The sequence below is a fragment of the Sinohyriopsis cumingii genome, unplaced genomic scaffold, assembly GCF_028554795.1.
Source record: "Sinohyriopsis cumingii isolate HCF-2022 unplaced genomic scaffold, ASM2855479v2 utg000127l, whole genome shotgun sequence".
In the NCBI taxonomy this organism is placed as follows: domain Eukaryota; kingdom Metazoa; phylum Mollusca; class Bivalvia; order Unionida; family Unionidae; genus Sinohyriopsis; species Sinohyriopsis cumingii.
Window position 1 is genome coordinate 778863 of NW_028315871.1, and position 12942 is coordinate 791804.

The window sequence follows — 12942 nt, forward strand, 5'->3', positions numbered from 1 at the left end:
TAACTGAAGTTCCAATTTATACTCACTCCTTCCATTACACTGATGCCTGAGATTCAGTCCATGGGACTAACATGATGGAGTAATCCTGCATGATCTTGAGAAGAAGCTCCCTCCAAATAGAATATCTAGAAATCCATGCTATTTTTGTCACGCTTCTTTCCTGCATCACCTGTAGAAACCATTGCTTCATCACTAGATACAAGTTATATATCGTATGCCAATGGGACACTCATGCCCCTTTTCTGTTTGAAAGTATGGTACCTCCACCACTGGGCAGCCTCTGAGGAAATCACTCTTAGACCTCCACATTCCAGGCAAGAGGATTGCTCTGGCAGATAGTTTGTCCACAAAAGGGTTAGCTGTCCTCAAAGAATGGTTCCCACACCAGTTGTCAGCAGGGACAAAATTTTATCTGAGGGAAAAGCCATTGGTAGACATGTTTGCAATAGACATGAACAGCCAATTTCCTCTTTATATCTCTTCAGTGCCAGACCAGTAGGCATGTGTGGTGGATGCATTGAATCTGAAGTAGAATCATTTGCAATCTACACATTTCCACCTTTCAGAATAATCTCTCAAGTTGATGATCCTTGGGAATTTCCACTGAGGAAGGATGTGCTGTCACAGCATATTGTCATGCATGCACAGCACTTTTAAAATCTTCCACCTTCATCCCTATCTTTTTATCAAACAATGTGTCTGCTAGCACCAGTTTTCAAGCAAGCAAGTTTGTGGGATGCATTGGCTAAAACACCATTAACTTAAAGTCTATGATGCCATGTTGAGAATTTTACATAATTGGTGCTGTAGGAAATGCACTGAGTATATCTGTGCCTACCTTAACTGTGTTGCAGATTGTCTTCTTTTCTCTTTGAAGTAAAATATTGCTTAGTATCGACCATAAATGGTTATAGCACAGCTTTCTCTAACAACATTAAGTTCCCTGTACCATATTTGACCTTAGGATTGGACCTGTATTTTGTAGAAATTGTCAGTTAATGTGAGCACAAAAGACCAGTCTCTCACATGTTAATGCAGAGGTGGAATTGATCTTGTGTTCTTTGGACACTAGCTATACCTTCATATGAACCTTTAACTGAAGTTTCCCTGAAGAATGTTACCCATAAAATTGTCTTCCTCATCAGCAGCCTCATTCCTTGCTTATATCAAATGATCTATCTGCCAAGAACAGTTCTTTTTAGCAAGGTTGCCAGATGCATTGCATAGACTAGAAGGCATTTGATATCCAATGTCTAAGATGTCAGGTTCAGCTTAGGCTGTAACTATTGCAGTAGGAAATGTGTTGAACCTACCCCCCCCACCCCATAAAACTGCAGTTGCAGATTTTCTTCCTTTTGTCTCAATATCCACTATTAAGGGCTATAGGCAAGCCACTCTGTTATACACTCATAAGATTTCCATGGCCTCCACTGGAATCTAAACCTCCTTATAAACGTTTGAATGAAGCTTCCTTCAAGAACCCAACCTTTTAAAAACTCTTGTCATCCTAGCATTATCAAGGAGGAGTGAAATTCATGAATTGTTAGTGGAAAATAGTTATTTACATTTAAAAGGCAACAATGCTTCTGTCTGTCTTTGCCAACATAGGTTTAGAATCAGTTACCTTCTATACATCCCATTCATATTGCATCACCAGTGTCTGTTGCATCTGAGCTGCAGATGATCATGATAAATTTCTTTGCCCATTTAGAGATCAGTGAAGAGGAAAAAGAAAGGGCCATAACCATTTTTTTATCTCCCTTTAAAAGGCATTTCTGATATGAAACTATTATTGCTATTACTGCTGTAAGATATTGTGATATAGGATTTGCACTAGAAGACTTTTTATAATTTTTAGTTAGTCCTAGACAAAAATGGTGTCATTAAGTCATAAAATATGTCCAAAATGGTGACCATGTTGAAAATCTTGTTATTGTAATCATCTTGTGACATCTTATCAGCATGAGGTTTTCACCAAAAGGCTTTATACAATATCTACTTTGTCCTAAATGAAATCTGAGTTGCTCTGTATGACCACCATGGTAACCTTATTGAAAATCTTGTTATTGCTGCCTGTGTATGGAAAGTCATATGAACAAAGCAGTTGAAACAACATGAGTATTTTTGAAATGAATAATAGTTTTATCTTCATTACTTGTAATTGTTGTAGGCAATAGTCCCATTGCTGACAAGCATTACATTATTAAATTTAGTTTTATCCTCCAAAACAACACATATTACAGTAGTTCTATCATTTTCATCTATCAATACTTTTACTGTTAATGACCATTTTCCCATTCATCTATCCATTATCTACATGTCATTTCTTGGTCATGTCAAAATCTTTAAATACATCTCTTTGAAATTTGGTACACTTATATGACTTGTGATTTATGCCTGTCTTTTTGCTGTTACAGGTGATCAGTTTAAGTATTTTTTATGTTGTTTTATTTGCTTTTTTTTGTTTGTCTTTTCCTTGCCATTTTGTTTCTTAAGCAAAAACTCACAATATCCTGAATTATAATGTTACAAATTAATTGCAGCATCTACACTGAAAGGAATGCATCTCTACAGGCATCCCAGTTGCTATATAAATGATGCCCTAACTGACACAATGTTTGATCACATGCTTCAACTCAGTCATCTGATTGGTTCCACATGACAGTGTATCTAAATTTAGTTACTAGCTGATTAACATATACTGGCTGCAGTTACATCTTGTCTGGGCAGAGAAACCATGGTAGACAAAGAAGGGCTCAGCAAGGGGCCAGAGAAGGATGCACTGTGTATTACTTAAACTACACTAAGTGCTCAATTAAATTATAATTTATATATACATTTATACACTCTCATACACACACACATACACACATACATATCTATCAACACACATGCGCACATTAATTTAATTAAATTAATTTATTAATTTAGACCAATATCCTAGTAATCTGCGATTGCATATCTGCTATATCATAATTATTGTTTCTGAATGCGCCTTGCTGGTTTACATCTATTTCCTATAGTTTCAGTGACAGCAATTACCCTTGAAAATTCAACAACCGGGACATTTGTGTTCTATGATGGATTTTCACAAAAGTTGAAATGTACTAGTAGTCCATCACGTCCATTGCCTACAGTTAGATGGATGCTAGAATCACAAACAGGAAGTGTCCAACTTGCAGGCAACATCACTAATACTGATGTCACTGATGTTGATAGCCTGTATGTACGGACTAGTGAGATAACCCTCATCCTAAAAAGAGAAAACAGAAATCAGAAAATATTCTGCAGTGGAAATATTGATGGTCAGCAGATTGCTGCTGTGTCCAGCAAAGTTACAATAGATGTATGGTGTAAGTAATCATGACATTTTAGTTAATTGCAAAGTTACAATAGATGTATGGTGTAAGTAATCATTACATTGTAGTTAATTGCAAAGTTACAATAGATGTATGGTGTAAGTAATCATGACATTGAGGTTAATTGCAAAGTTACAATAGATGTATGGTGTAAGTAATCATGGGTAAAGAAAAGGGCTTTTTGATGTATGATTCCTTTCTCTATTAGGGTATGGGATATGTGATCACAAACAGAAAAATTTGAACAAAACTTTAACCAAAGCTGATGCCACCACCTTTTTTTGAATGAGTAATTCCTACGTTTTGCCAAAGTTAAATTAGTTAAAACAAAAACTTCTATCTTTAACACTGCTTTCAAGAGGATTAGGTGAATTGTGCTCTGTTCAATTCTAACCATAATTTTCCTTTTCCAAATGTACATGTTAAAAATACAGATTTAACTTCAGTTTGTATAACCTTCTGACCCACATCTTGTTACCTTATCAAAGTCTGTCAGCAGTAATCCAAATCATCATTGCTGTGTAATCTCACCAGTCTTCAAAAACAAGCCTGATGACATGAATTCAACAAATTTCTTGTAAAATCTTATTGTCTGTTGAAATCATTATGTGTCATATATTTCTTCTTCAATTCCAAAACTAATGAAACAGAAATAGAGTATTGATCCATATTGATGTGTTATTTGGTTTTACAATAATTTGTTTTCTTTGGAATATGAAGTTTGTTACTGTAGAGTATATAATTTATGAAATGTTTCTTTTTTCGATGCATTGCCTGCTCATAATACACTACCTAACAACAAATCGAGCCCTTCTTCATTGTTGGTTGTTATTTGCACACACTTGCCTATATTTTTTCAGTAACAAGTATTATTATTGTTAGTTGCAAACAAATATATGTTGTTTTCTTCTGTAATTTTGGTTAATTTTCTCATTTTTCAGTGAAATGATGACAAAGAAATGTACAAGGTTGAAGTGATCTAAATTCATTGAGGATGCACAAAATATGTCCTGCCAACTTTTAGTGTTTATCTTCTTCATGCCAACTCTTAGTGTTTATATTCTTCTTGCCAACTCTTCATGTTTATCTTCTTCATGTCAACTCTTAGCGTTTATCTTCTCCATGTCAACTCTTAGTGTTTATCTTCTTCATGCAAACTCTTAGTGTTTATTTTCTTCATGTTTATCTTCTTCATGCCAGCTCTTAGTGTTTATATTCTTCTTGCCAACTCTTCATGTTTATCTTCTTCATGTCAACTCTTAGCATTTATCTTCTCCATGTCAACTCTTAGTGTTTATCTTCTTCTTGCCAACTCTTAGTGTTTATCTTCTTCTTGCCAACTCTTAGTATTTATCTTCTTCTTGCCAACTCTTAGTGTTATCTTCTCCATGTCAACTCTTAGTGTTTATCTTCTTCATGCCAACTTCTAGACTTTATCTTCTTCATGCCAACTCTTAGTGTTTATCTTCTTCTTGCCAACTCTTAGTGTTTATCTTCTTCATGTCAACTCTTAGTGTTTATCTTCTTCTTGCCAACTCTTAGTGTTATCTTCTCCATGTCAACTCTTAGTGTTTATCTTCTTCTTGCCAACTCTTAGTGTTTATCTTCTTCATGCCAACTCTTAGTGTTTATCTTCTTCTTGCCAACTCTTAGTGTTATCTTCTCCATGTCAACTCTTAGTGTTTATCTTCTTCTTGCCAACTCTTAGTGTTTATCTTCTCCATGTCAACTCTTAGTGTTTATCTTCTTCTTGCCAACTCTTAGTGTTATCTTCTCCATGTCAACTCTTAGTGTTTATCTTCTTCATGTCAACTCTTAGTGTTTATCTTCTTCTTGCCAACTCTTAGTGTTATCTTCTCCATGTCAACTCTTAGTGTTTATCTTCTCCATGTCAATTCTTAGTGTTTATCTTCTCCATGTCACCTCTTAGTGTTTATCTTCTTCTTGCCAACTCTTAGTGTTTATTTTCTTCATGTTTATCTTCTTCATGCCAACTCTTAGTGTTTATATTCTTCTTGCCAACTCTTCATGTTTATCTTCTTCATGTCAACTCTTAGCGTTTATCTTCTCCATGTCAACTCTTAGTGTTTATCTTCTTCTTGCCAACTCTTAGTGTTTATCTTCTTCTTGCCAACTCTTAGTGTTATCTTCTCCATGTCAACTCTTAGTGTTTATCTTCTTCATGTCAACTCTTAGTGTTTATCTTCTTCTTGCCAACTCTTAGTGTTATCTTCTCCATGTCAACTCTTAGTGTTTATCTTCTCCATGTCAATTCTTAGTGTTTATCTTCTCCATGTCAACTCTTAGTGTTTATCTTCTTCTTGCCAACTCTTAGTGTTTATTTTCTTCATGTTTATCTTCTTCATGCCAACTCTTAGTGTTTATATTCTTCTTGCCAACTCTTCATGTTTATCTTCTTCATGTCAACTCTTAGCGTTTATCTTCTCCATGTCAACTCTTAGTGTTTATCTTCTTCTTGCCAACTCTTAGTGTTTATCTTCTTCATGTCAACTCTTAGTGTTTATGTTCTTCTTGCCAACTCTTAGTGTTATCTTCTCCATGTCAACTCTTAGTGTTTATCTTCTTCATGCCAACTTCTAGTGTTTATCTTCTTCATGCCAACTCTTAGTGTTTATCTTCTTCTTGCCAACTCTTAGTGTTTATCTTCTTCATGTCAACTCTTAGTGTTTATCTTCTTCTTGCCAACTCTTAGTGTTATCTTCTCCATGTCAACTCTTAGTGTTTATCTTCTTCTTGCCAACTCTTAGTGTTTATCTTCTTCATGCCAACTCTTAGTGTTTATCTTCTTCTTGCCAACTCTTAGTGTTATCTTCTCCATGTCAACTCTTAGTGTTTATCTTCTTCTTGCCAACTCTTAGTGTTTATCTTCTCCATGTCAACTCTTAGTGTTTATCTTCTTCTTGCCAACTCTTAGTGTTTATCTTCTCCATGTCAACTCTTAGTGTTTATCTTCTTCTTGCCAACTCTTAGTGTTTATCTTCTTCATGTCAACTCTTAGTGTTTATCTTCTTCTTGCCAACTCTTAGTGTTATGTTCTCCATGTCAACTCTTAGTGTTTATCTTCTTCTTGCCAACTCTTAGTGTTATCTTCTCCATGTCAACTCTTAGTGTTTATCTTCTTCTTGCCAACTCTTAGTATTTATCTTCTTCATGCCAACTCTTAGTGTTTATCTTCTTCTTGCCAACTCTTAGTGTTTATCTTCTTCATGTCAACTCTTAGTGTTTATCTTCTTCTTGCCAACTCTTAGTGTTATCTTCTCCATGTCAACTCTTAGTGTTTATCTTCTTCATGCCAACTCTTAGTGTTTATCTTCTTCTTGCCAACTCTTAGTGTTATCTTCTCCATGTCAACTTTTAGTGTTTATCTTCTTCTTGCCAACTCTTAGTGTTTATCTTCTTCATGTCAACTCTTAGTGTTTATCTTCTTCTTGCCAACTCTTAGTGTTTATCTTCTCCATGTCAACTCTTAGTGTTTATCTTCTTCTTGCCAACTCTTAGTGTTATCTTCTCCATGTCAACTCTTAGTGTTTATCTTCTTCTTGCCAACTCTTAGTGTTTATCTTCTTCATGTCAACTCTTAGTGTTTATCTTCTTCATGCCAACTTTTAGTGTTTATGTTCTTCTTGCCAACTTTTAGTGTTTATCTTCTTCATGCCAACTTTTAGTGTTTATCTTCTTCATGCCAACTCTAAGTTTTTATCTTCATCATGCCAACTCTTAGTTTTTATCTTCTTCATGCCAGCTGTTAGTGTTTATCTTCTTCATGCCAGCTGTTAGTTTTTATCTTCGTCATGCCAACTCTTAGTGTTTATCTTCTTCATGCCAACTCTTTGTGTTTATCTTCTTCTTGCTAACTATTAGTGTTTATCTTCTTCCTGCCAACTATTAGTGTTTATCTTCTTCTTGCCAACTATTAGTGTTTATCTTCTTTATCATGCAGTGACTGTAAAGAGTGTTCTGAAGTTGACTGGTCAACAGTTCTTCAAAACAACTTAAAATGTAGAGTTAGGTTACATTGAAATCAGCAGAAAGTCACATTATGACTGCCTTCACCCAAAGACATTATCAGTAGCCAGCATAATGAGAGATGCCATGATGAGTCCCCCACCACAGTGAAGATGATGCATGCAGTACCTACTGCAACTGTTGTATCAGGCCAGACCTGAAAGAACAGTGCACTTCAGAGTTGCCAGTGTCGCAAATGCACAAGCTTGTGCAAGAAGTGACAATGTAATTGGTGGCTTTGGTGGAGATTTTTTATTTTCTTTCATATCATCAGTACTGATTTGGAGTGGTTAGTATAGTGTCCCTCAGCAGCTCAGTGGGAGTATAGATCCCCACATTTCCGATCAAATCTAGGTGACCTGAATAATCTGTACTTGCAGCTAGCCATACTATATTCTGCTATTCCAGCTGCTGAGCTACTAGGCCAGCTACACCTTTTGAATGAGAAAACCACAGTCTTTTATGTGGCGTCTTCAGTCTGTCCATTTTGCCACCCATTCCATGTGGAAAATTGTGCTATCCAGTCAGCCAGCACACTTTCTAGTTGCCTTTGTTTAATGAATTTAATTTGAAGACTCTCATCAGTAATGTAGAATGTACCCTACTGTCTCTGATTCATGGCTAAGAGCTCTTGCATTGGCTATTAGTCAAATGTGAACTAGATGACCAATTACAGGTCCGCTTAGGCCTCTTGTTTAAGAAACCTAAAATTATCTTTCTTATTACAGAAGTGTTGGCATGGCTAATAGATAGTTAAGTAGTTAGATAATTTTTAAATAGATTGTATTACAAGGATGTAATTTTGTTGTGTTCATTTTTGTTACAAGGCTTTTCCATATAAGAATATTTTTGCCTGCATAGACATGTGAATCAAACTACTTCTAAACTATTTCAAAGAATGTCATGAAACTTTGCACAGTCATTTATATCATGGTCTGCTTGATTCTAGCTTGGCCTCCACAGCCCCATCTTGAATACAAGAAAGTCTTTTCAGTTGGTTTTCAATGTAAATTGTGCTGATCTTGTGTCAAATATGACCACCATCTTGAACATTTTGGGACATAAATTAAATTGGCTTAAATCCTTAATCAGTATGATGTCATCTTAAGAATCTTATTATTGCTACTAATCCGGAATTAATCTTCATAGCAACATCAGCTATACAAAGGCATACAGTCTTCTTATGATATGTCTGGTTGGTTTTAAATGATTATGATGCTTCTCATTCTGTGTCACCACCACAGTGGCCATCTTGACAGTCTTGTTAGAATTCTCCTTAATGAATGATCATATTTGCATGAGGTTTTCAATTAAAGACTTCTTATAATGTCTAGTGGATCATAATTGAAAATGATGCCAAACCAACCTTCAATATGGCCAACAAAAATACCGGCTGGAAAATCTTACAATTGCTACTTCTAGATAGCTGATCGTACTGACAGTGTCCTTTCACAAGAACTTTTTTATGTATAGTTGATTATGAATGAAATAGTCCAAATGTGATATCCATGATAACTACAATGGCATTCACCACTAGAATCTTGTTACAGTTATGTCTCCAAAATAGAGTCTTATCAACATGGGGTTTTCTCCAGAAGAAATTCAGTGTTTTGTTTGTCCTAAATGAAAATAGTTACAGTTTGATATCCAGTGTGGCAAACACAGAAGCATATTTGAAAATCATACCATTGCTGAAGAATATAAGTGATGATTTCAACTCTCTGCATTAAAATGAAATGATCTTACTTTCAGTAATTCTTTGATATTCATTTTGCCCAGTATAACATCAGTTTCTTCAGTGGATATTTGTTGATTTTTTGTTGTGTTTGATTAATTTGGTAATTTTTTTAAGCCTCAACAGACTTATTTGATACCCATTATACCTATTTAGTGTGTGCTAATTGTATATAGACAATGTCAGATATTCTTGCTGCACATTGCTGACAGAAGAGGTGTTTGACCTACCAGGGAGCTGATGCTTTTAAAGTAATAAGTCATCTCCTCCTCTTCTCCAGTTGACCACCTCAATTCCAGGGAGGAAAGGACAGATGACATGTTTTGGTGTAAGCTATCACCAAAAAGTTGATCCTGGGAGGGTGCAGTGGCACTTTCCCAGTTCAAGAAAGTTAACAGATTGTTGATCCAGGAATGTATTACTGGAATTTGCTAGTTCAAGGTTTTACCAACATGCCAATCCCAAGAGTTGTCATGGGCACTTTCTGATGAGTTATCATGGGCACTTCTGAAGAGTTATCATGGGTACTTTCTGCTGTGAGGAAGTTGCTGGCACCTCCAAGCCAATCTGAACATTCCCATATCAGAAAACACGATCTTTCCTTACTCTCTGATATCTAGCATGAATCACAGAGCAGGACAATAAATACCAGTCCATGGGCATTTGTTACCATTCTTGGTCGATCTTTCTCCCCAACCAGTACTAAGAATCAGCTTGCCCCTAGATGGGTAGTCTGGGTTTATATCCTTGCTTTTCTGTTTCTGTTAAGTTCCTACAGTGCTTAGGACTCCCACCACCAGGTAGAGTGTCTGAAATCTTTCCTTTGTGTCCAGTGGTGATGATCTTACATCCAATATTTCCACCATGGTGGAAATCTTGAAAATGTTTCCAGTATGGATGGTAATTGCCACATAGGATTTTCATTAGAAGATTTCCTATAATGTCGTTACCATTGTGTTGTTCACCATGGAGTTTGTTTATCACTACTTTAAAATTTTCTCAACTGATGGTCATATTGACATCAGGTTTTCACTGAATGACTTCTTTGAATGTCTACTTGATTTAAATGGAATGGCGCTAATAAGACTTCTTTGAATGTCTACTTGATTTAAATGGAATGGCGCTAATAAGACTTCTTTGAATGTCTACTTGATTTAAATGGAATGGCGCTAATAAGACTTCTTTGAATGTCTACTTGATTTAAATGGAATGGCGCTAATAAGACTTCTTTGAATGTCTACTTGATTTAAATGGAATGGCGCTAATCCGACGTCCAGCTTCATGGTTATGGTGACCAGCTTATTACTTTTGAATTGATTACACCAAAAGACTTTGGACATCTTGTTGGCCCTGAAATAAAGTAAGAGTTTACAAATGCTAATCACTATCATCCATGTTGAACATTTTGTTTTTGTCAATACTCCTACTGACTGCTCTGGTGGCCTAGTGGTTAGAGTGTCCGCCTCGGATGAAGGAGGTCGTGGGTTCGATCCTCAGCCAAGTCATACCAAAGAGTTACAAAAATGGTACTAACAGCTACCTCGCTTGGCTCTCAGCATTAAGAGTTAGTGTTAGGACTGGTCAGCTTGGTGTCAGAATAATGTGACTGGGTGGGACATCATGCTACATGTCTGTAGCATGATGCCACAGTGCTAGACATCACTATAAACTGCCACACTGCAGACATCATAGCAATATGACTGACATTTTTTTAAAGCTAAATTAAAAAATCCAAATCACACACACACACACATACACACTCAATACTCTTATTGAAGGGATGGTCATATCAATATAAAGTATCTTCTAAAACATTTCTCTGTATGTCTAGATGGTTCTAAATGAAAATGATGCCAACATAAACTCCCATGATGTGAAAAATCTTGTATCTGCTACTTCACTAATAGGATGGTCATGTTGGCCTATACAGTAGTTTATAAAAATGCAGTATTCATACCGTGTATCGTTGTTTAATTGGATGGTCATGTTGGCCTATACAATAGTTTATAAAGGATGCAGTATTCATACCGTGTATCATTGTTTAATTGGATGGTCATGTTGGCCTATATAATAGTTTATAAAAATGCAGTATTCATACCGTGTATCGTTGTTTAATTGAATGGTCATGTTGGCCTATACAATAGTTTATAAAAATGCAGTATTCATACCGTGTATCGTTGTTTAATTGGATGGTCATGTTGGCCTATACAATAGTTTATAAAGGATGCAGTATTCATACTGTGTATATTCATACAGTGTATAGTTGTTTAATTGAATGGTCATGTTGATCTATACAATAGTTTATAAAGGATGCAGTATTCATACAGTGTATATTCATACAGTGTATAGTTGTTTAATAGGATGGTCATGTTGATCTATACAATAGTTTATAAAGGATGCAGTATTCATACAGTGTATATTCATACAGTGTATAGTTGTTTAATAGGATGGTCATGTTGACCTTTACAATAGTTTATAAAAAATGCAGTATTCATACAATGTATATTCATACAGCGTATAGTCATTTTGATAGATTTGAAGAATACCTTGAATTATGCTATTTAAAAAAGTTATTTTCCCCAAACACAATTAAAGATTTATCCAAACTTTATAGTTTATAAAAATGCAGTATTCATACAGCGTATAGTTGTTTAATAGGATGGTCATGTTGATCTATACAATAGTTTATAAAGGATGCAGTATTCATACGGTGTATATTCATACAGTGTATAGTTGTTTAATAGGATGGTCATGTTGACCTATACAATAGTTTAAAAAAAATGCAGTATTCATACAGTATATAGTTTAATTGGATGGTCATGTTAGCCTATACAATAGTTTATAAAAATGCAGTATTCATACAGTGTATAGTTGTTTTGATAGATTTGAAGAATACCTTGAATTCTGCGATTTAAAAAAAGTTATTTTCCCCCCAATACTATTACAGATTTATCCAAACTTAGTATAAAGATATTTTTTATTGACATTGTCTGAGACAAGTTCAAATGCTATGACAAAGAATTTTGTAGTGCACTTAGAGGTATGTTTCAAGCATGCACCCTTAGACATTTTATAAGAACAATATTTTTGTTGTTATATTTGGTACGTTGAAGTTTGTCAAGAATAATTACAGTTCTGAGTAGGTAAAAAGAATTACAAATGGAGAAACTGACTTGTGTTCCTGGAAATTCTTCTTGGCCCATAAAGCATCAATCCTGTGAAAACAGCTATAATTTACAGATAATAATTGATAGATAATAGAAACGACAATTAGATGGATGTAAAAAATGTGATGAATAAAGTATGATGATTTTATATTATGTTGATTGTTTAATCTTTGTCAGACCAGCCAACCATGCCAGAAGTCCAGGAATATGGAGTTTATTTTCCATGGCTTGAGAATGAGAATGGAACATTGAAATGTATCAGCAGTGACTATGGTAATCCAACTTCTAATGTCAACTGGATCAGTGACAGAGGAATCACAGATGCCAATGGATATCTAGTTATAATGGGACTTATATGGAGTGACAATAGAAAAATGATATCCTGTGAGCTGGTCAACAGGTACACCATAGACAAGGATTTGCATGCTGTGTCAGTGCCAATCAATCTTAATGTTGAATGTAAGTCCATAAAGGTCTGTAGAGTAAACAATGAACTCACTTTGGAAGTCTGCAGTTCCCATTAGCTTCAAGACCACATAACAAATAGCTAATTGTAATGAATTCTTTAATTATAATTTGGCATGAGATATGCATCATCAAAGTTGCCTTTGGACATTCTTCATCTTGAAAGTGAATAGCATAACATAGGTGTTGC

At 35.2% G+C, this 12942-nt stretch overlaps 1 protein-coding gene across 5 annotated transcripts in view; it reads left to right on the plus strand.

Annotated features, from left to right (window-relative positions):
• Positions 1 to 12942, plus strand: part of LOC149774832 (uncharacterized) — a 120279-nt gene that overhangs the window by 36210 nt on the left and 71127 nt on the right. For all 5 annotated transcript variants that reach the window (XM_089944679.1, XM_089944682.1, XM_089944681.1 and 2 more), the window contains exons 5-6: positions 3024 to 3353; positions 12465 to 12746. In XM_089944679.1, coding sequence (XP_089800805.1) covers positions 3024 to 3353; positions 12465 to 12746 — 612 coding nt within the window. The remainder of the gene's footprint in view (positions 1 to 3023; positions 3354 to 12464; positions 12747 to 12942) is intronic.